We start from the raw sequence: 22,723 nt of genomic DNA, 5'->3' as shown, positions 1-22,723 counted from the left end.
TCTAGTCACTCAGCAGCCTAGGCCTAGAGGCAGCAGAAATAAGTGATGCATCATGCTGCAGACACACATAACTTCACAAGAGGCATTACTACAAGCTAGCTGGCCAAAGAGAAGTAAGTTAATAAACTAAGGGAAAGGAAGAAATCTAGATGGGAAAATTCTCGTGGAGTTTAAGATGAGTATTTCCAGGCTGGCACTGAGCCCAAGATGGGGCTTAAAAACTAAGTCAAATTGTATTTCGAATTAGCTTCACTTCCTGGCTCAGAAACAGTAGCATTATGCTGCAAATACTGCAGAGATGAAGTTGAACTCACAGATGGGTGGAGGGGGAAAAAAACACTTCTAAATTACACATGCATTAGCAAAGAATCTGTCTCCCTCGGTGTTTCCTGCACACCCATGGATTAGGAAGACAAGCACAGCATCTGTAGGAGTTTTTTGCCTACAGGCTCCAGCAGCTGAGGTTTTCCTTCTGTCCCTAATCCACTGGATACTCCTTTTTCATTAAAAACCCAAACAGACCCATGTGGGCTGGATGAGTCCATAAGCTCTATTGTTCTCACACAGCCAGCATCTAATCTGGGCTAAAAGTTTCTGATCTAGGATTTGGAGAGAAGCATGTATTTGGGTAAACTCCTGGATTAAACCAGCTATCAAGAGAGTAAAAGCTCACTGTGAACTTCTACTTTATGGCGTTCCTGTTTGTTCCCGTGATCTCTATACAGAAACAGAGGCTTAACACACCTTCTCCTATGGGAAAAGCAAAGCAGTTAGCATGTACGCAAAGCCACTAGATGGTACTGTTGTCAAATGCAGGAGCTTTTGAGTGTTCAGTGAGTTACCTTCACCGACCAAGAATACCATGCAAGGTAATTTATCATCATTATGCAATTAGGTTACACTCTGCAATTGTGAAGATAGACATAAGAATGGATGAATTCAGAAAATGCTCAGCAAGAAGAACATTAATTGAGGAAACAGAAGAGACTGTATTTGCCTCAACTGCACCCATTAGTGTCAGCATTCTTTGGACGCTGCCCCTCTTCAAGGACTGTGCATATATTGCGAGAAAAATCTAGAGCAGTGAGTGAAAAAACAGTCACATTTCTAAGCAAGCTGTTGTTCGAGGATTTGCAGCAGTGATTACTGGAGACAAATTTGTTTGCGTGCCACAGCTGTGCTCAATTCTGTGGACTAGTCCAACCCATGCACTCCTTTCCCCCATGTAGGTACTGAAGAAGACAGCTGTAGGTGTCTGATAGTGCCAAAGTCTCACTTTCACCCCTTTCCTAAGCAAGGCAGCATTAGCTATTTATAGGAAAAAATGAATAGAAGGTGCCTTACTGTGCAGGTCTCAAAAGAAGCTCAAATTTTAATCCCACCCTTGTCAACAGAGGAAGCCTTGGGCATGGGGCCATGTTTTTATTTAAGTCCTAGTTCCTCAGAGGTAACTAAAGCTGAAGAAGAATTGTTCAGGGCCCTGATTGACATACTTTCCAGTTGCACACATTTGCAGGGGAGGACTGGCAGGCAAACTTGTCCAGAAGCTCCATCAGGTCAATGACATGATGTTAAAGTCACTGCCAGCCTTCCCTGTAGACTGTCTTACCTTATGTCAGAGCACCTATTACAGTTCTTACAGAAACATGGTGGTTTGGCAAAAAACAGCTTACAGAGGTGTGGGATTATCACAAACACAAGGGCCTGAATTAGACAAATCCTAAAGGCTTCTGAGAAATCCTGTCACATGGAATGTGATAGAAAATGGTGCTGGCTATACAGAAATCACCAACATTTCATTTGTCCAGTCGTACATGGATGGCAGTTTTAGAAGAAAATGCAAAGAGGAACAGCAGGTGTTTTATGAGAAAACCATCACTTACCTTTGTTGATCCAGTAAAAGCAATTTTATCAATGCTGTGATGGGTAGAAATAGCAGCACCGGCCGTGGGGCCGTAGCCTGGCACAATGTTCACCACACCTGGAGGGAAACCCACCTGAAACAGAGGTTAAATATAGCTCTGTAAAGTGAGATTTTGAGCTCTCTGGAGCTGATCTGCACTCCTCAGAGCTGCAGTTCAGTTCTTGGGAAGCTTGAATTAGTTGCGCTATATTCCTTGTAATTAAAAATTGCAAGTTGCAGACAAGGAGCCCATACCAGATACATCACTGTTTTCCAGACTTTACAGTAACATGGCTGTGTGCTACCAGCTGGAGTAGACGTGGGTGAAAGTAACAGCCATGCTTAGGAAATGCCAAGTTTTAGTAAGAATTCTTGGAGGAGTCCCAGTTTCAAGTCAAAAGAGAGCAAGTCTTTTGGCCAAACTTGGCCCCCAGCTACTGCTGTGCAGCTGAAGCCAAGGGGTAACTGAATGAAAGTTTGTTTTGAACAAAGGTTGACATTTGTGGTTCTTCAGGGGCCAGAGGGATTAAGAAGTCAGTAAAACCTCACTAGATGATGGGGCTAATAAAACAGGAATACAAGAGCAGATGGTAACAGACTTATGCCAGTTTCCACCACATTTACAACCTAGATTAGCCAACTAGTAATTTTGCCAAAAGAGACAAATGACAAAACATTAGGTGAAATTCTAGTGTAAGAAGTGCAGGACTTACTGGTCTGTTTTCACTTCCTGAAACAAGAGTTTCAAGGATTACACTCTTCTAGGCTAGCCCTCCCCTACTACTGGTTGCACAAGGTTGTTTTCCCTGCATTTTGTAACAATGGAATTGCAGGATATTAAGCGTTCACTTCATTTCTTGTGGCTTTTAAATACAAAATCTCAATAAATGCAGTTGCTCCTTCCTAATACAGAAAAAAATGGAAGTAATTGCTCACGCATTACCTTGCAAAAGATTACCTTAATAAGGTTTTTTTTTCTTTTTTTTTTTTCTTCCATAAATCAGAAGGGCAGTTTGATTTCTTCCATGGATGTGACAATGATAAAAGTGAGTTTAACAGAGTTTGCATCTTGGCTAATAATTTTTCAGGAAAATACCGCAAGTCCAGGGCTGTGCAAGTAATGGTGTTTAGAGTCAGCAGCAAAGCCACAAGGAAGCAAAAGAAAATGGTTCAGGTCACCCTAAGCCAAAAAGTTTTTTCTGTTTTTCAGCAAAAATGAAAGCCAAAATATTTTGGTTGGCCCAAAATTATTTCATTGAACTTAACACGTAGCTTTGCTTGTGTGTTAACATCTTCTGCATCCTTTTAAAGATGAAAAAAAAGAAGTTCAACTTATTCTTCTGAAAAACTGCAAAGAATTTAGCTAATTTTGGGTGGAGAAAGGAGCATCTTCAAACAAAATTATTCTGCTCTAATTACATTTATGCCTTGAAGGGCAACTGTAAGAAACAGGCAGCTTAGAATTTCAGTTAAAAAAATTAATTTCATCAGAATTGAATGGCTTTTGGAGGGAATGCTACGCCTGTGTTTGGGGAGCTGTAAGTCAGAGTGAAAAAAGCAGTGGTGTGGCAGGGCTAACTAGAAGTCACAAAAACTGCACCCTATGCTCATTCATTTTGTGTAATCTTATTAAGTCAATTAACTGCAGGAGATACTTAACTGGTAGTATTTTTGCACTCCCTTTCCTGACAGTGGAGCCCTAAGTGTCAATTATTAAGGTATCCTTCTATTTTATCCCAGGCTAAGCCAAGAACAGAGAAAATTATTATCATTAGACTGAGCCTAACAAACAGACTTTTCCAGCTGAGAGGCAAAAGCATATCTACAACCCTTTTAGTGTTCCTCACAATTCGTCATGTACATAGACAGAGGAAGGCGACGTACTGACCCATCCTGGAAGGTAATGTGCACCTCCCACCACCTTTGTATCATTAATAGGGCTTGTTAGGTGCCCTCAGATCTAAACCAACATTTTGAAATCCCAACCTATGATTCTTCCCTTTATGTCACTACTAAGCTAGCTTTAAAGGCCAGACATAGCTAAATTGTTCTATGAATCGCATAAATTATGAAGAATTGTTTCCCATGGCACTCTGTCTTGGTTGAATTATCCCACTTAAAAATGGTACAAGCTCAACACTGCTTTCTAATCACACTCTTTTTTGTCCCATTGTCTAATAAAACTGAGCTGTAGTCTTTCCCTCATTTGGGAGAGGGGAAGACAAGGCAGGAGAATAAAAGCACCGTTTTTTCTCTCTGCAACTTCCCGAGAAAGAAGAAAAACCCACAGGTTTTATGATCTTTGCTACCTCCCAGCTAGCCACTGCCAGTCACGAAGGCCTTTGTAAGAAAAGACTGAAGACAGAGGTTGTTCTCACATTCCTCTCTAAGGCTTTAACATCTTTAAAACCTAAAAATCTACACATCCAATTCAAAATACAGTCTTGCTTATGACCTTAAAAGAACAGTACCTAGATGGGATTTCCAGATTTTCTTACCTCCTTGATCAGTGAGCCAATATACAGCGACGTGAGAGGAGTTTGTTCAGCTGGCTTAATAACCAGAGTGTTTCCACAGCACAGCGCTGGTGCCATCTTCCAAACTAGCATTAGCAACGGGAAGTTCCACTGCAAGAACACAAGACTGGTCAGATCAACCCGCCAGAGTCACCTACTCACTTCCACGCAGCATTTTCCCCACCTTCACACAGCTCAGGGAAAAAGATGCAACTGGGAGAACAGCCACAAAAAGAAGCGGCTGTGTACAATACTGCGTTTGCTTGGACTACAGAGTATAACTTCGATTTCCCCCTGAGATCCTAAATATTGCTGGCAATCCTCAAGTTAATCCTGTAAGTTGGACAAACCTCTCCATGATGTGACCTCATTCTTTACAGGAGTTTGATCACACTTTGTATAGGATTTTGGCTGTTCATAGAAATCGTGGCAGAGGCAGTGTTCTGATACATCACTTGTACAACGTCCTTATGTGAGAGAATCACAGGGTGAAACTGCTCATTGGAAATACCTCATTTTTCTGTGTTAGGTATTGGCTGAGTAGTTAGGAGTTATACAATATCATTCAATTCCAGGTTTATAACTAGGAAACTGCAGTGGGTTGTTCAATCACAGAAATCCAGGGGAGGTCTTGTACTCCCTTCCAATTGTAAATTGCTTCTTTCCAATTAGTTTTCTTATTTGGAATTAGGAACCAGTCCACATCAGCTTCCTCTGTGCTAATCTCTTTCATGGTCATGTGTATTTGTAGATCTTGGAGCCTAAGCAAGAAGTGGAAAATCTAGCTCACACTGAATCTCAGAAAGGTCATTTGGCAGCAGAAAGGATTTCTTCATTAAAAATAATTAATGCTGCTTTAGGGATGATGGAAGCAGGCCAACAGTAGGGGGACTTCTTGTCAAGACTCAAGCCAAGGGCCTTCAGCTATTGACAAAGAAGCCAAATATGTTAGGCATCCACAAATTCACACTTACAAGTAAATTAGCAGTGTGGCTTTTAAGAGGGGAGTTCTGCTCTAACCCAGCAGCCCTGAGACGAAGCAGAATTTGGTCTAATGTGCTATTCTTCAACTTGCCTCTCCCTCTTTCTCAGACCTGTTTTGTTTCAGAGATCTTCTCCAACAGCTGGGTCCCACGATTTGCCCATTTGTCTTTTTCTCCTAAGCCTTCTCAAAGGTCTGACTTTGCAGCTTGAGCCATTCACAGCCACACTACTTTTTACGCTTTCAGAGCATGACATAACTCTGTTAGGAGCTTTGCGTTGCAGAATGGCTGGTGAAAGTAACAGTAAAGGAGTCCAGGGCTGCCTCATGATATCACCTTGGGATAAAGCTCAGTCATATGCTGCACTTTCTAAGAACTTCCCCTGCTAAGAATGTTGGTTTAAATATAGCAAAGCCACAGGAAAAAGGAAGGATTGTTAATTGGTCTTGGGAATCATATGCAGAATAGTGACAGAATCTCTTTAAATCAAGTAGGAATATACAAACCCACAGACTGTTGGTGCTCGAGATCAAACTTGAAAAAAAATTGGAAGGGATTTGTTCTAAGTGAACTGAAGACAGATGTGGCTTTGTTGACCCTAATCATCCTTTGTACAAACACTTGAGTTAAATTTCCTTCTCTACTTTCTATTGTCTTTATTGCTGATGTAGGGTCAACCTAAAATATTGGAAGTCACACTATTTCCCTTTACAGTGGCCCTCCAAAGCATTCTACATGTAGGCTTTTAAAGGGATGGTTTCCAAAAGCATTGTTGAGTGCCAAAGGTGGCTGAAGTGTGACAGGGAGATACCATTTAATTGGTGATCAATGTGAGTAACCTGATGTGAGCAACTAGAATTTGTGACTTAAGATCAAAACAAGCAGTTATATTGCTTGTGCAGCCAGAAAAGCTGTGCAGAAGTCATCAAGCCAAATGTCTGGTAAGTAGTACCAACCATCTCCCACTTTGCCTCACCCTGACATTGCTAAATAGACCATACCATCTTATCACTGGGGGTATAAGCTCAGTCCTGCTGAAGTAAAAAGCAAAATTTTCCCAGGTATCTTTGGGAACGGGTCCAGATCTGGTATTCCCAGGATCCAGCAAATCCAATACCCCATATGCATTTCTTTCAGTCTCTCATATAAGCTTATCCCAAAGGTAAACATCTTCCATGGACTCTTATTGATCCAAGTATGTAAACAGAGAAATTTGGCATACCACCATTTGCCTTGTGGCCTGTAGGATACCACATTCAAAGCATTTTACAACCAAACAGGAACAAACTATGTCTCCCACGTAGCTCTAAAGTCTTCCTGGCTGTCTGTTTAAACAGAGCAAGCAACACACACTAAAACTGGAGGTATTCCAAGAACTAGCCACACTGTCCCCTCAGCAGAGAATAAGACCTCAAGGAAAAGAAAACTCTATTCAGAAAGATTTAATCACAGAAAGCTCAGAGAACAGCCAGGGGTTATTAATAATGGGTATGATTTAAAACTCCAAAACTACGCATCAGCACTAGGCAGCAAAAAGCTAGCACACGTAATGACAAGATGGTTGTCCCAGCAGTGCAAGAGTCAGAGAGCTCTGTCTGGTCTCTGGTGACTAGTGTCAGCCTTAGAGAAGAACAGAGCATCTGATTAGGGGACCCACCCTTCCATTTGTGTTGCCAAGAGCAATTGGCATGGGGGTAAAACAAGAAACTACATCAGGCAACTGAGATGGGAGTTCCCCGCAGAACAGCTGTACATAACTAAGAAGCAAATGGCTGCAGCGTAAGATGGTGAGTGCACATGTACTTCTTCCAATTCTAAAGGAGATGCAGGGCACCATCGCTGCTACTTACTGGAGTTATAGCTCCACAGACACCCATCGGTTCATGCCTGGTGAAACAGACAAAATTTTCATCTGCAACAGAAAAGAACAAAGGAAGACAAAACAGTCAAAATCCTTGCTTCTACAGAAAAAGTGTAAGATGACTGCACACTAACAGAACTGAAACCATGTTAGACAAAGAACCTTGTAATTTTTCATTTTAACTCATGCCTTTGAGACACTCCAGGTGGATGAAGGTCTGTTTGAGAATAGGTGTTGTGTTAGCTCAAAAGCCAAACACTGCTTACACTCACGGTGGAGCCTTTCAAAACCAGGGGTTCAATTCCTTATGCAGTCTCCCCGTGTTGAGGCTAAGGTGGTGGATAACGCCCTACCACACTGAAGAGCAAGCACAAATCTCATTCAGGTAGTGTCACACTGAAAAAAGCAAAGCAGTTGTTTCCCTGAGGGGGAGAGTTTTTAAACCCATTTTGTACAGGAATCGTATCAATGTAACAGGAATTGCACTTCTGGTAAGAAATCACAAAAAGATGAAACTCTGGGAGTAAAGTAATAACATTCATCTTAAAATACTATTACTCTCTCAAAGAGAAAGCAAGAAGGACATTGTCCTTACAAATTCATTCTTGCCAAAAACCTAGTTTCATTGAGAAGATCTGACAGCAAACAGTTTTTGGAAGTGATCTCAAATCAGGACCAACGAGCAGTGTCCAGGCAAGCAAAGCTTCATGTTACTCTGAATGAGGGTGACAGATCTCGGTTTATATGAATGACACCGCTCCCTTTGCTGACTGCACAGGCTGAACTAGTTCAGCCCTTCAGAGCCCTTCCTCTGGTGACTAATTTTTCTCTGCAGCGCCTGTGCTTCACACAGCCTCAGGGATCACCCCCACGCAGGGACAAAATAGGCTAATTTTGAAAATACGGCATATTGCTCCTCATGCCACATGGACATCCATTGTCTTAACTTGTTCTCCTCAAAACCCTATTTGAATTTATATAGCTGAGCCAAAGTGTTCACTGTGTCCCTGCCACACCAGTGTGGTGTGGCTGCTCTAGCTCTGCAGCCTAGAAAACACTTTGAAAAGCCTCTTTCAAGTGTAAGAAAACTTGCCAGGGTCCCTCCAAGGGCTCAGTGCTTTGGCTCCTGAGAGGAGTCAACTCCTCAGACCTTCTCTTTAATAAAAGTTAAAAAAAAATGCACTACATGACCTCTCTAAACATCTGTGAGCCAGCACTGTCAGGGATGCAGGAACATCAGTGAGCTGGGAGGCACTGGTGGATTCCACATCAACCCTCTGCCACATCCCTGTGACAGCTAGGACAGTACAAGCTCTGCTGCCTTCATACAATTCTCCCTAGAAACCTCTGTCCTTCCACTCTCTGGCATCTTAATTCATTTCAGTGATACCTAATGAATAAGCTCCCCTATAACGTGTGGGGTTTTCTCTTTAAGAATTAGCCTGAATTTAAACCAAAAAGGGTCCTCTGTTAAAAAGGCAACAAAAGAGCCCCTCCATTATTCTCCAGAGATCTATCCAGGTGTTCACATTGTTCTCCCGTTAGTTTAAATCTTGAAACACATCTCCTTAAAATGCATCCTGAGATAGAAAGGAAATGCAAGGCTATTTTTGCAGGTTTTCAGAAGCCTGCCGTTCCATGCATCTCCCTCGCAGCAGGCCTCTCTCCCACCCTCTCAAGCCTGATCCCATGCCAGCTCTGAAACTGGGTCTGAAGGAACTTACCCACTGGGATAGTTCTGCCCTGAATTTTATCAGCCCATCCAGCGTAATATCGAAGTGTTTTTATACAGCCTTCCAGGTCAATGAAATAAGCCTGCAGAAAAGGTTTTCCTGTGTCCATTGTTTCCAGAGTCTGAAAAAAAACAAATTGCATGTGCTGTCAGACAGGTCAATGTTTTTTTCTTAAAAAAAGCTTTTAGAGAAACTCTTTCTCAATTTCATTTTGCCTTGTGCTGCAGACATGGGGTTTCCTTCCTTCCCTTATATTCAAGGAATGAGCTTGCTAGTACAAATAAGGTAGAAGGAAGACTAGACCCAATAACCCTGATGTGTACAGAAGTTGCTTTGTTCAGTGATTGCAATGAAAGCACATCTTCTGAAAGCCCCAAGAAGGTGGCTGTGGGTGGGATACAGGGCTGTGGTCTGGAGCACAGGTCAGAAGTGATGGGAGTGTCATGACTTCACCGTAACTGACCCTCCGACACAGATGTTCTGGATTCCAGATGGTGTCACTGAAATCAGTCAGACCCACTTTCCTTTTATTTGGAAATCTATTTTTTTTTTCTACTTCATAGCCCTAAAACCAACCATTGAAAAGCCTCTTTTGTCCACAGGATGATAGAAAACACATTTTTTACAGAGTTCTGGTAAAGTAACCTTTGGGTGCTGAGACTAAGGCAAGGAAGAAGTTGCTTCACTAAAGCTGCACTGATGCTGAGCAGCTCTAAATGAAGTCCAGTCCCAGCCTGTGTCCTCACTGTTCTGGACATTAGCTCAGTGAATGCTTTGTTCCATACTCAGGTCATTAAATGGGATATTGGTGCAAATGGCTAGCACATCCATAAAGGAAGTACTATCCCTTGGTAGATTGAAACATCTTTGTTTACATATGAAGTCATACCCTGTCATCTTCCACAAACATTAGGGTCCAAACAGCACTTGAACAGACATTCCCTTTGGAATGACTCGTATTGTTATCCATTCTGAACGTCTGCTAAAACAACTGATTTTTATAAGTCATGACTTAGCATGCAGCCAAGGCAGCTAAGGCTGGTTTTCTGCAGTGAAAGTAACAATGCCAAACAAGCCTTCCCAGATCAGAAGGACAGCAGAAAGCTTGAAATGAGTGTCCTGGTTTATGGAAAAAGGAGGGTCCTCTGAAGTCACATCAAAAAGTGACCAGAAAATGAACAGGGTGTATTCACACACATATATTTTTTCTACCCTTTTATTTGCTGGCCAGAAATGCCTTCAGACCTGGATTTTTTTGGTTTTGTCCTGCTGAAACTGGAGCCTGTCATGTGGTTAAGAGACACTGTGTTGGAGAAAGAGCCCAGCCTAAAATAGTCATGCAAGTACAGGCTCCTAAGCACATCCTGGGTATGTTAAGTCCCGTTGACCTCAGTGGGACATCAGCTCAGGAACTTAAACATATCTAACAGCACCAAATGTCAAACACCATTCCCCTGAAGATAAGCAGAGCCAAAGTGCAGCATTGCACTGGTGGGTGCTCAGGTCTGTGATCTTAGATATAGACCAACAGCAGCTCTAAGCTGAGACATGCTGGGATCTGCGGGCATGATTTGGAAAGATGTCCAAGGCCCATAGAGTCTAAAGGCTTCACCAACTGCAGCACATTTTAGCTTGGGTCCTACTCCCCTCATTCTGCACCAGGAGTCCTTCAGGACAGGATGGGAAATCATTAGTAACAGTTCTTCAGTGCAGAAGTCCAAGTTAACACAGCTTCATGGCTATAAAGAGATTTTCCTGAGCCAGTACATTCAGTAGGGAAAGAATTAGTTCCCACTTACAAACATTTTAAACTTTGGATGACATCCAGCAAGAGAAAGATTCTCTTTCCAGCCCCCCATTTTAGGGGAAGCAATCTGCAAAGCAGTCAAACCAGCCTTGCATTTTTGTAATGAAGAAGGACCAAGTCAGTTGTAGTGGTTTGGGGTTGTTGTTTTTTTGTTTGTTTTTTTTTTTTTTTTTTGTTTTGTTTTTTTTTTTTGTCGTTGTTTGGTTTATGTTGGTTGTTGTTTTTTTCTTTTTAAGTTTAGAACTGGGAGACAGCTACGAACATTGATAACAAACTAAGAAAGAATAGCTTTATTGCTTTGAAAATCTAAGTATTAATATCTGTAATCACTTCATTAACTAAAGTTTTGAAGAAGTCGTCAACTATACAGAAGAACAGCCTTCTTCTAAGACACCTAAAGTCATCCTGCAGAATGCAGAAGATAAGCCATGACTCTTGCATGGACTTTTCTGCCCTTCATGAAGGGAGAGAAAATAAAAACATTAAGTAGATATGGATGCAGAAAAATCAGAGAGTTGGAGCTGAGTTATCAGTCAACTGTTGCTGGTTTATCACCGCTCACAGTACTTACTGCCAGGATGACTCTGTCTCGCTCGAGAAGATCAGCCAGCTTGTGCAGGAGTCGTCCTCTGCTTAAGGCATCCATCTGTCTCCATGGAGATCCCCTTTGGAATGCTGCCTTCGCTGCTTCCACTGCATTATCCACGTCAGGCTAGAGGAATCACATACACAAGAAAACCTTAGGTTACAAGGAAGAAGTTGGACAATGGCACAGAAACCACATCAGGCTGCTTCCTAGATGATGCTGTGGTGGCTAAAATCAAGTTGTCTGACAAAACCACTTTCATTTTACTCCTGGATTTGGACCCAAGCCTGAAATAAGTTTTGTGTTTGTCCTGGGCTTATAAACAACCTTGGGGTCAGAAATAGGGTCTTTGAAGGATAATTTTATGCAACTAGTTTGTTTATACAATAATCCAGGATCCTTTTCCTGCTGATACAGGATGTAAGTGACACTGGGGGAGGACGGAGAAACAAGATCCCAATTCTGTTCCCATTACAGCTTCCTTAAGCGTGACAGGCCATTGGCCTGCATGAATCATCCTCCTCTGAACAAGTGTGGGAAGGAAAATCCCCCACAAGAGGGATCATGGTTTTATCCAGGGGAACAATCGCAGCTCAGAACCCACCATTCAGTCCCACTGGAACCCATGCCAGTAACAGTTAACACACTAAAAAAAAAAAAAAAAAAAAGCTCCCTTAGATCCTAGATTACACTTCCAGAACAGAGAACAGTTCTACCAGATGGGAAGGGTTTTGTTGTTCAGTGCTATGACAAAGGCATTTCACCTACACAGACTTACTACTACTGTCCCTTCGTCTCCCAACTGCTTTACCATGCTCTGGACCAAATCTAACCCTGTTTACCCAAGTTACTACTCACGCGGGCAGCAAATTCCCTCTCTTCCCATACCACAACCTACAGAGAAGCTTCATGCATTTGCTCTGGCCACAGAATGCCCTGAACTCCTCCTTGCTTCCCAAATATGTCGATTAAAAAAGTGAAGCTAAGGGCAAGCTCCTGACCCAATGAAGTCAATGGGAACAACGCCATCAACATCCACAAGGCCAAAGCTGTACCCCAAGCATACATAAAACATAGTTCACCCTGGCTTTGGACAGAATCCTGTTCTACGTAATGTCTGGCACAGCTCGTGCCTCACTTCAGCTGATGAAGAACTTGCACCTCACCACAATATGTGGCTCAAGGGGGTGGGAAAGGAGGGAGGCTTTCAGGCCTTGATTGTTCCTCATAGCACTTCACCGGTTACTGTCATTTATGTCTTATCTCAAGTCTTGTCTGGATACAATTACAAAGTAAGCCTCTGCACTGATGCAACAAGGTCTGGCCATTTTCCCCTCATGGGGAAATGTGCCGTGCTCAACCAAGAAAAATATTATGGGGGGACATGTTGCCTTCTTACAGCAAACGTTCATTGAGAAAACAGCGAGTCATCACCCACTGAAATGGCACCTTACATTAAATTTGGCTCCTTCTATTTACAAGGATAATACACGGCTTTAAAACAGTCTGACCTATACTGCCTGGAAAACCAACCCTTCTGGAAGGACACTGATAGGGAAACCATTGGAGAAAACTTGTGCTGTTACAAGGGGTTAAGAATTGGCTCTGGTCAAGCAAGGGCACTGGTGAGGCAGAGGTAGCAACCACCTGCCTGCACATAATGGCTATGTCCTGCCTGGGGCCTATCACCCATGGACAGAACAGGCCTTCAGAATGGATACAGATCAACTCAACTGAAGTGAACCAGACTGGCACATCACAAAAACCAGAAGGCACCACCAACCACTGCATGCTTATGCATGTACTTATGCTTATGTACTCCCCATCCTGCCTGCTGGAATAAAGACTCAAGCTGAAAGAAGGCAATATTTTATGTGACAAAGCAGACCAAGAAACACAAGAGATGTGTCAGGTTTAAACAAGTCTGCTCTTAGCAGCAATTAATTAGCTTCTGTGACCAGGCTGGGAGCACTGATGTGCATAGCATTGGGTCCACAGTGGCACAGACCACAATGCAGCATGCCCTTGGTACTGAGGGGCATCCCACCAGCCTGTCACTCACAGGACCAGGGACGAGATGGTTGTGTGGGCCTTCACGATCTTCCCAGATCTTCCCCATCCTCTAAACATAGGAACACCTAAGCCCTCCTGCAAATACTAGTTGTCTTCATTCTTGTGTCTTTTCTCAGACACGCTGGGTACACATAGCATCTTAGAGACTGCAGTCACTACTACACAAGCAAAAAGGCTTTCCCAAAACATCCTCAGGGGTAGCACCACCAAGTGAGATCTTATGAGCCTGCACAGCCTCAACAGGCCTGAGAGACCAGCAAAAACAAGGAAATTCTTCAGAAAGGCTGAAATGCCATTCTTAATCCATCCTGTTATGACTAGGCATTAGGGGAGTCAATGGCACGTTCATTGCAGGCATGTTGCAATAGGTAGGCACAATGCGTGACAGAGACTCATAACTGTCAAGGTGCCAGGGACACGCTGTGGTATACAAAACCACAAAGAGGAGGAGGTCCATGCATCCTGGTGCGCAGTTCTGATCTATACAGATTTACTGAGCATTACATAAAGAGCTCCACTAAGAGAATATTAAGATTGCAAAGGCAAGCATTGCAGCGTTGGGAAATGCCCACAAACCTCCATACCCACCCTGGATGTTTGCATTATGATACAACCCCCAGTTACACAACCACATACCATTTTCCCCTGAACAAACTCACACTGTTCTTTGTTCTAAGATACCTCCTCCACCTTCTTCTTCTACCTCAAGTCGTGCTCATTGCTGCTCCATTTCTATCCTGCCCCTTTTTCCGCTCCCCTGCCTCAGCAGCAGGCTGCAAAGCACAGCTGAGACCACCACTCCGTTCCCTCTGTGAGTAGGGAAAATACCCACAAAAGCGCCCTGCTCTGCTTCAGGCTCAGTGTGCACAACACTGCTTCAGTTTGGCCAGTAAGGAGACGCACCAGGGATGGAGCACACCCAGTGGAGGCCATCTTTCTTCAATTCAATCAGTAACTTCTTTGAAAAGCCTCCACTGTGCACATCTTTGGAAAGGCACTTTTCTGACATAGGGCATGAGCATGCCACAGTTTCTGAATTAGAAGAGGCTCTCAAACCTGCTCCCCTGCAAACAGTCTACACATTGCATTGCTCTAACTTTTGAACCCAAGTTCAAAACAGCTACAAACAGCACCTTAACAGCCTATAGTGTCCGAAACCATTATTGAGGGCATTGCAAGTCTGCTGTAGGGAACAATATTCCTGCACCCTCTTACCTCAGTCTGACACTACAATCCGAGGGGGGCAGGATGATTGTGAACAAAACCCTCTTACAACCCTTCAAAGAGCCACATGGGAGAGCAAACTACTTAGAAATGATCATGACAGACGCTCTACAGCGTCAAGTCTGCTCAAGAGTCCCAGCTGTGGACCTGCTGCCCACTCTGTGGCAGCCAGCTGAGCTGGGCACTTTGAGGAAGGAGTACAGGAGAAAAATCCCGTCTTCAAGTGTTATTCTCAGCACCAGAGAAATGTCAGTGGTGCAAGTACTTTTGCCTTCACATGGTAACACCAAGACGGGGTGGAAGTTCTGGGGCTGCACTATTCACTGGAAGCAGTGGTCTAATGAAGGAAGTTATTCCTTCTCCATTATCAACCTGGCAAACACTTGGACACTAAGCCATTATTTGGGAGGCAAAAAGCCGCCAAGCACCCAGTGGAAGCATTTGCCATTTTATTTTCAGTGCTTCTTTTTCCACACAAGACTTTCCTTTATGCCCCAACTATCCCATTAAAAGCAATTCTGTCTTAAATTCTGTAACTAAAGAACAAACAACAAAACCTTTGCTCCTAGCCTCATAAAGCATTGGCCAAGTTTCAGCAACAGACTAAATTGTCATCGCTGAGATATCAGCTGCCAAATTCCCACCCCTCACGTGCAGCCTAAGCAAAATACACTCTGCACAGCCAGGGAGGGGCAGGTTTCTGTTCAGGGCTAAGGAAGTGGAGCCCTGCTCCCAATCTGCTGTGAAGGCAGAGCCAACCGTGGCACAGCACAGCTAGAGCCGGTACCAGGAACGGCCACCCCTGCAGCAGTACTGACCAGCACAATGAAGTATGGTGGCACGGGGGGACAAGACACTGGAAAGCACCACCAAACACAACTCACCACTTTGTGTACTAACTCCAACAGACTGGACTTACAGACGTAGGAGGGGACATTCAGCCAGGGCACAGGAAGCCTCAGGGGACTCAGTCTGCCAGAGGACAGCGGGACATAGTCAGCTGTCACCAGTAGCCAAAGAGCTAGTTTTTGGGATGCTTCTCACCCATGACTCTGCTTTCTAACTAACCCAGATTCAGATCTAACTCCACTCAGTCCCTTGCAAAAACCTACTTAGAGAAAAAAGAATATTTATTTTTTTAGGTAAGTGTGATGTAAAGGGGTGAAAGAAGAAGCTTTCAGCACCCAAGGTACAGCTAACTTACATTCTTGCCTGCAATTATTCTACGCACCAAGGAGTCAGCCACCCACACCGAGTACTCATGGGCAGAGGGCTCCACTGACTGGCCCCAAGGAACAGTTTACAGTAACTCTCCTGCAAGCTAGAAGCTGAAAGTTATCCTTGAATTCAGGCAGAGACAAGACTCAAAGAGGCAAGCTGCAAAAATGGCCTTTTAGTTCTGCATAACAATTTTCTTTAACCAAGTCATTAAGAAGCAGGCTCGAAATACTCATATAATGCTCTGTAACTGCTTGAGGAGACACTTAGCTCAGGGAACAATAACAACGCCATGGTTTCTGCCTAGCAAAATACAGTTGCATCAGAGCTAGCTTCAATTCCACTGTTTACATGCCACTGCAATTAAACACAGTTGTGTCCTACCCAGTTAGTATAAAGAAATTACACATAGTGTTTGGTTCTGCCTCAATCTGTAATTGCCCTGTGGATGCACAGATCCCCCATGGCAATAAGTCTCAGAGGCTTCTTTAGTGCCATCCAAGAAGAATGACTACCTTACATGCTATTTGCATGCAGGCTGGAGACTTGTATTGCCAAGCAAGTTTGCTTGCATCTCCAGAAGGGTCAGGCTCTATACAATATAACACCAGAAAACACATTGTCCTTGCTCAACTAATATCACTCCTACTACGAAAGGATCCCCAAGGCTGCTACCTGGCTGGAAACTAGGCACTGGGCCCCACAAGTGTTGGGCAAGCTTAGATACCAAGAAAAAGATACCATAGTACAGGCAGAAATTCCCACACTGCCTGTTACTTACTGCCCACAGCAATGAGCAGCCAAAGCCCTGGTACAGCAGAGGAGCTGTGAATCACCTTCCCATGACACACTGCAAAAAGCCAGCTCTTGGGCCAGCTCCCTTCTGTAGATCAGGCCAGTTGACCCATACGTGATGAGCTGTTTTGGACAAGACACATCACATCTGATTGTTCCTCACCCCAGACTATTACCAAACCCAAGCAGTTATGTACCAGGCTAATCTACAGCTTACCAGGGCCAGAGACTACAGAAGTTCTTGAGAGACACTGGTTTGGTTTTAACTGAGATTTGCCACATTTGTGCAGGAGGCCAGAACCCATGATACCAGTTGGAAAAGCAGCACCACAGCTCTAGCAGAAAGTGGGCAGTGTTTGCATGACTGAGCTTAAATTCCCCCAAGCACTCAGGTTATTTGTCAATTGTGTTTAAAAAAGGGGCAAGTTTCACTTCAGCATCTCCAACAGGCTGCCATAAATCGTGTGTATAAACCACTCCCAGCATAAGGCTCAAGTTCTGTCAGGGACATATATACACCATCACTGCTATTTCCTCAGAGTGGCTGCTTCTTTCCAATCTATAATATTAGAACAATGCTGAATCTCATTCCTCTGACAGTGTTTGGCAGGCAGTTCCTACCAGGGAAAGTCACTCTGCTGAGCCAGACAGGACAGATCCCACCCACCCCCTGTAATTCTTGAGCAGCACATCTAGTGTCCCAGACCTCCAGCTCATAGTCTGGCCAGATGTACGTTGTCATCAAAAGCCAGCTTTTCCTCTGTGTGCTTCCCTATGAAAGGAAGTCCCCTGGAAACTGTCTTTTGCACTGCCTTTCCCACAATACTTACCTTGTCTCCTTCTTCAATGTCACAAATTTTCTCCAGCGTTGAAGGATTGTAGGTGGGGAACTTCTTTCCACTTGTAGACTCGTGCCATTCATTGTTAATAAATATCTGAAGAGATAGCAAGGGGAGCGGGATGAGGAGGAGACATAAAACACACTGATGTAGACAATGCAAAAAAAGAAAAAAAGAAGAAAAAAAAAAGTACTCCTCAAAGGTCCTAAGGCTCTTCAATTTCCTTTGATGGCAGAGTCAAGCGTGTTCAGTCTCTCTCCTAGGGAGACTGTTTGCGATACAGACAGCATTTATCCAAAGTAGAACCTGAGCCAGAGAACAGACAAAACAGCCTTCGTGTACCCAGTTAGTTTTGAGCAAGAGGAAGACAGAGGATGGGGCCCACACAGTATAACACCATAATTTGGCAATGAGAAACAGACAGTTTTTGAAATACATCTCCATGGGAACAGCAAGCAGACACCAAGAGAAACTCGTATGGTTCAGGCAAAAGGAGCCCCTTGTTGCAGGCTACAAATGAAATGTCAGCATACAATATAACTTGGTTGTTTGTATCCTGCCCTGGGCTACTTCCGTGACTTGCCCCCCCCGCCAGGCACTGACTAGAGGAGGTAAGTACTGGCTCAGTTCTACCCCACCGTGCCCTGTCACAGGCTAGATCAAGCCTCCCACGTCACTTGGAGTTGTCTGTGACAAGATTTAAGTGTTTCAAAATATTGCATTTCCAGAGTAAGAACAAACAGTCCCAATGTTGCGTAACTGAAAATGCATCAAATTCTCGAGTGTTGTTACTCGCTGTAAACAGAACATGAATACCTATATACAATTAATTGATTCAACATGCATCTTATCCACACTGTGATCTAACTTGGCAGTGTTAGATTTAATAAATATACTTTAAGTAAGATTAGATGAAGTAATCTTTATTAGTAGCCTGTTAGCGGCTGTAAGCTAGTACTTTTACTTGGAAGTCATCCACATTTGCAATCTTGTTTATGAGTCTCTACACACCACCAGGAGATTAATGTTGCATCCCTTACATTCGAAATTCCCACTGCTTTGGGTCATAGTTTTCTTTCCTTGGGCAACTTTTTTCCTGAAAGGAGTTTCTCCTTACTATTTCTGCAGAAAAGCATCTGAGAATTAACTGATGCAGAAGCTGCACTTTTGGACCCACCTGTTTCAGACAGGCTGAGAAAGAAAATTTTGCCAAAAATGTTGCCAAGTGAAGTCACAAGAAAAGATACAGTGTTAGAAATATTAACTGACTTGACACTAATGGTCCCAAACTACTTCCATTGATCAAGTGGTGCATTTTAACGTTTACACATTTTAACTTGAGTTTTCCTTTGTTTCACTAATGAAGATAGTCACATTATAAACATGGGAGATACAACAGGAACTGTAGAATTACAGCATCAGGTGTAATGCTCACAAACTAAGGATTGGGAAAGGATACCGTTTTTCCTCCACATTCAACATTAATTCTATGTGAAAGGGTTGGGATGGGAAAGCAATGTTCCTATGAGAAGTAGTAAAACACGAGAGTGACAGGATCAGGCTGTTTTAAATGTAACATATATGCTGGCATCATTCTGGGAATCACACCACATAGCCCGAGTCTTTGGTGCCAGGAGTTGAAATTAAACAGAGCAGCGTATCAGCCGTTCATGCTTCATACCCAGGATTCGATACACGGAATTGTGGACAGATCACTTCCATCACACATCCATGACAAGCATTAAGCTGCTCTATAAGCAGGATCTTTGTTGAAACTTTTTCCTCTCCCCCAGCACCGTAACTGGTAGAACTGAAAATAAAAATCTCCGCTAAGCAGAGGAAAGTGTGCCGTCAGCTGTAAACATCTGGTGAAACTCAGAGCTTTTAGAAAACCCCTTGCAGTTTTATGAAAACTGAGTGCTGCTCATTATTTTCTCAGATGCACCGGGAGCATCAGACCAAATGTCAAATTCACATTTTTAATTAACATTGGTTTCCACTTTTAAGAGACTACCTTGATACCTTCAGTGCACAGGGTCTCTGGCAAAGCTCTGGAGAATAAAACCTGCGTGCATTAAAACATACATGGCTGCAGGATCAGATCCCTAAGGAGTATTTAAAAGTGTTCACAACAATAAAAATAACAAAAACCAGAACATTTGGATGTTTAAGAAGAACTCTAATGGCCGTGTCCATTTTGGACGCAGGAAGGAGCTGTTTGTGCAGCATTACGCCATTCTGCAATCAGCAGCTGCAGATCCAATTTGCTGCTAAATGACAAGTTTATCTTACAAAGAAAAAGTAGATAAATTTGGGATGCTAAAAATTAATCTAGTCCAGTGATTACCACGAATTGCTAATCTGTTTCAGTACTTTGGATGCATAATTGAAATCAACATCTCACTGGATAAGCTATTGCTGTTTACTCCTTCTCACTGCCAGAGAATGAACTTCAAGTTCTGCCTTTTTTTTAAAAATACTTAATATGGAAATGTAACAGTAATTAATATGCTTATTCAGCTCCCTCCAGGTCTTTTAGTCCAGCCACATAGTTCAAATTATGGCAGTCAACACTGCCTAGCAGCATAACCAGCCAGGATATTTTCCCCACTGCACAAGATAGCAGGTCAGGCTGTTACAGAACAAAAAAGCGATATGGCTATCGCAGAGCTACAGCTGCGTTCGGGAGCAGGGATTTCTGCAGCTGTACTCAGCTCCGCACCAGCCTCACCTCTGAAGGACAGAGTTATCCAGCTCAGGAGTCTTCAGTTAAATACAAAAGGTCAGGAGCGACTGTTTAGAGGGAAGCTTGATGAAGAGCAGAGAGGTGTGGGTTTGCACGGGCTTGCTGCCCGACTCCTCGTCCTGGGGGGAGGCCATGGTGGAGCTCTGCGGGGACGGCGAGCCACCAAAAGACAGGCGAGAACACCACTGCTCTTCAGCAGCTGCGGGACGGCCCCAGTCCCGTCACAGAGCCCCTTCACAAGGCCCAGTCTTGCCAGACGCTGGCCCTCCTCCACGCCACCTGCATTCACTGGGACCCAAACCCACCCCTGGCACTGACCCCCCTCCTTGCAGGGCCCCATCCCGCCGTGGGGGAGCCTCACGCCGCGTCAAGGGTGGCTGAGCACAACCCAGCCAAGCAGCTTCCTCACGGATAAACCCCTTCTCGCCTCTGCCCAGGCTCACCCCAACCAAATCCGATTTCGCTGAGCGCCAACGTGATGCTGACAGCATTTACCGGGTGCGTTTGTGAGCACTGCTCAGAGCGCTTGGGAAGATGGCGGTCAGGGTGACCGGGAGGGGACAGGCCAGCGTGGCACCATGGCCCTCACACCACAGGCCTGCCGCTGATCCGCACCGGGGCCTGCCCACAGCCCATGGGCACCTGGAGCTGCACAACAAGTTCGGGTTGGTTTTTTTTTTTTTTTTTTCTCCTTTAAAAAGTTGGTTTCTTGGGCTTTAGGGATTGGGGCAACAGCAGATTCTCTAGAAATGCCACAGCCATCTGCTTGCTCCAGTCACTCAACCACACTTAGACCCCCACCAGCCTCCTGCCTAGGGCAGCAGGAGGAATAAAAAAAAAGAAAAAAAATAACAAAAATGACAGTGAGGGAAAAAAACTTATAGTAAAAAAAAAAAAAAATACTTCACACCAGCATGACTCCACCAAGCATCAGTGACACCACGGCAAAGCCCGCTGCCCACCTCCCCTCGCCAGCTCACCTTGGTGTACTTCACCTCCAGGCTCCGCAGGGGCCGCGGCAGTGGCGGCGGCACCGCCTTTCTGTCAGGCTGCCCGTTCTCTACGGCGCCGTTGAGGGCGGCCATGGCCGCGCCGTCGAACCCGCGCCGCCCTCTGCCGCTGACAGCCCGCCGCACCGCCTTAAGAGCGGCGCGCGCCGGGCGCCGCCGCCAGCCCCTATTTGCCATCGCCCCGCCCCGCCTCTCGCCCCGCCTCTCGCCCCGCCCTGTCGCGCGGCCCCGGCCCTCAGGTAACGGGCAGCACCGCCCCGCCGAGGCACCGCGGCTGCCGCCGGCACGGGGGGCGCCAGCGGGCCGCGCCGGCCGCCTCGAGCGCCCCGCGGGGCTCCCTCAGGACTCCCCTCAGGACTCCCCCTCAGGGCTCACCTCAAGGCTTCTGTCAGTGCTCCCCGCAGGGCTCCCCTCAGGGCTCCCCTCAGGGCTCACCTCAAGGCTTCTGTCAGTGCTCCCCGCAGGGCTCCCCTCAGGACTCCCCCTCAGGGCTCACCTCAAGGCTTCTGTCAGTGCTCCCCGCAGGGCTCCCCTCAGGGCTCCCCTCAGGGCTCCCCTCGGGACTCCCCTCAGGGCTCCCCGCAGGGCCGTGGCGGGGGGCGGCCCTGCAGGCTGCAGACCCCTCAGCTCAAAGGTGGCCGCCAGTCTGTCCAAGCCTCACTCCCGGCAAGGGCGGTGAAGAAGAGGGTCCTGTCCCTACCAGCTGGGCTTTGGGGAGAAGAGCTTGGCTTCTTGCAGGCTGGGCAGGCCTCTGTGTCCCACCAAAACCTACCCAGCAGTCAGACACAAGAGGAGGCTTGCGTGGGTCCCCATGGGAATACCCAGCCTCTCCCTAGGCATGGTGTCGGGAAGTGGGCTGCCGGGAAGGTTCTCCCCTCACTTGTCGTGTTACACCCTCTACCTCCAGCTGCAGGGGCCTTTCTCTGCTGTTCATGGCACCCTGACTTCTTTACCTCATCCTTCACCTGGTGACTCTGTGGAGCTTTCCAGGGCTGGTCAAGAAGAGAAGGAAGCAGCATTACATCAAATGTCTGATGTGCGACTGACAGCAGCTCCTCTACATCCTGTGTGCATACATGAGTCTGGGACCGGTTTGACCACCCCAGTTTGACTATCCCAGTCAAAGGACTTCAGCCCACCAGGCCAGGACCAGGCCCTTCAGCTGAAACTTCCTACAATGGTAACCAACATATTTGTCCCCCACATAGTCAACCTCCAGCACAGTGTTCATAGTAGCATACTCAGAACATTGAGAAAGATGCTGTCTTTCAAGAAGTCCTAAAGGATATGGAACATGTCTAAAGTGACAGATCTAGGCTCTGCGCCTGAACAAGTTCATTATGTATTGCTTAACTTCATTCTGAATAAAATATGTGTAAGTCTTTGCAGGCTGGGGGCCAGGACACTAGGAGCACCCTTACACCCACAC

The 22,723-nt window shown here is 45.1% G+C and overlaps 1 protein-coding gene across 1 annotated transcript in view; it reads right to left on the bottom strand.

The window, feature by feature from the left end:
• ALDH1A3 (aldehyde dehydrogenase 1 family member A3) overlaps positions 1-21,384 on the bottom strand; it is a 34,606-nt gene extending 13,222 nt beyond the window's left edge. Inside the window, exons 1-7 of the mRNA XM_082488850.1 lie at positions 21,265-21,384; positions 17,530-17,634; positions 11,375-11,515; positions 8,988-9,117; positions 7,253-7,314; positions 4,402-4,530; positions 1,884-1,997 (exon numbers count right to left, since the gene is read on the bottom strand). Coding sequence (XP_082344976.1) covers positions 1,884-1,997; positions 4,402-4,530; positions 7,253-7,314; positions 8,988-9,117; positions 11,375-11,515; positions 17,530-17,634; positions 21,265-21,369 — 786 coding nt within the window. The 5' untranslated portion in view covers positions 21,370-21,384. The remainder of the gene's footprint in view (positions 1-1,883; positions 1,998-4,401; positions 4,531-7,252; positions 7,315-8,987; positions 9,118-11,374; positions 11,516-17,529; positions 17,635-21,264) is intronic.
• Positions 21,385-22,723: the final 1,339 nt, after the last annotated feature.

Source organism: Vanellus vanellus (assembly GCF_965231255.1).
Source record: "Vanellus vanellus genome assembly, chromosome: 11".
Lineage (NCBI taxonomy): Eukaryota > Metazoa > Chordata > Aves > Charadriiformes > Charadriidae > Vanellus > Vanellus vanellus.
Note: the sequence above shows the minus strand (reverse complement) of the source record. Positions and strands in the feature narration are given on the sequence as shown.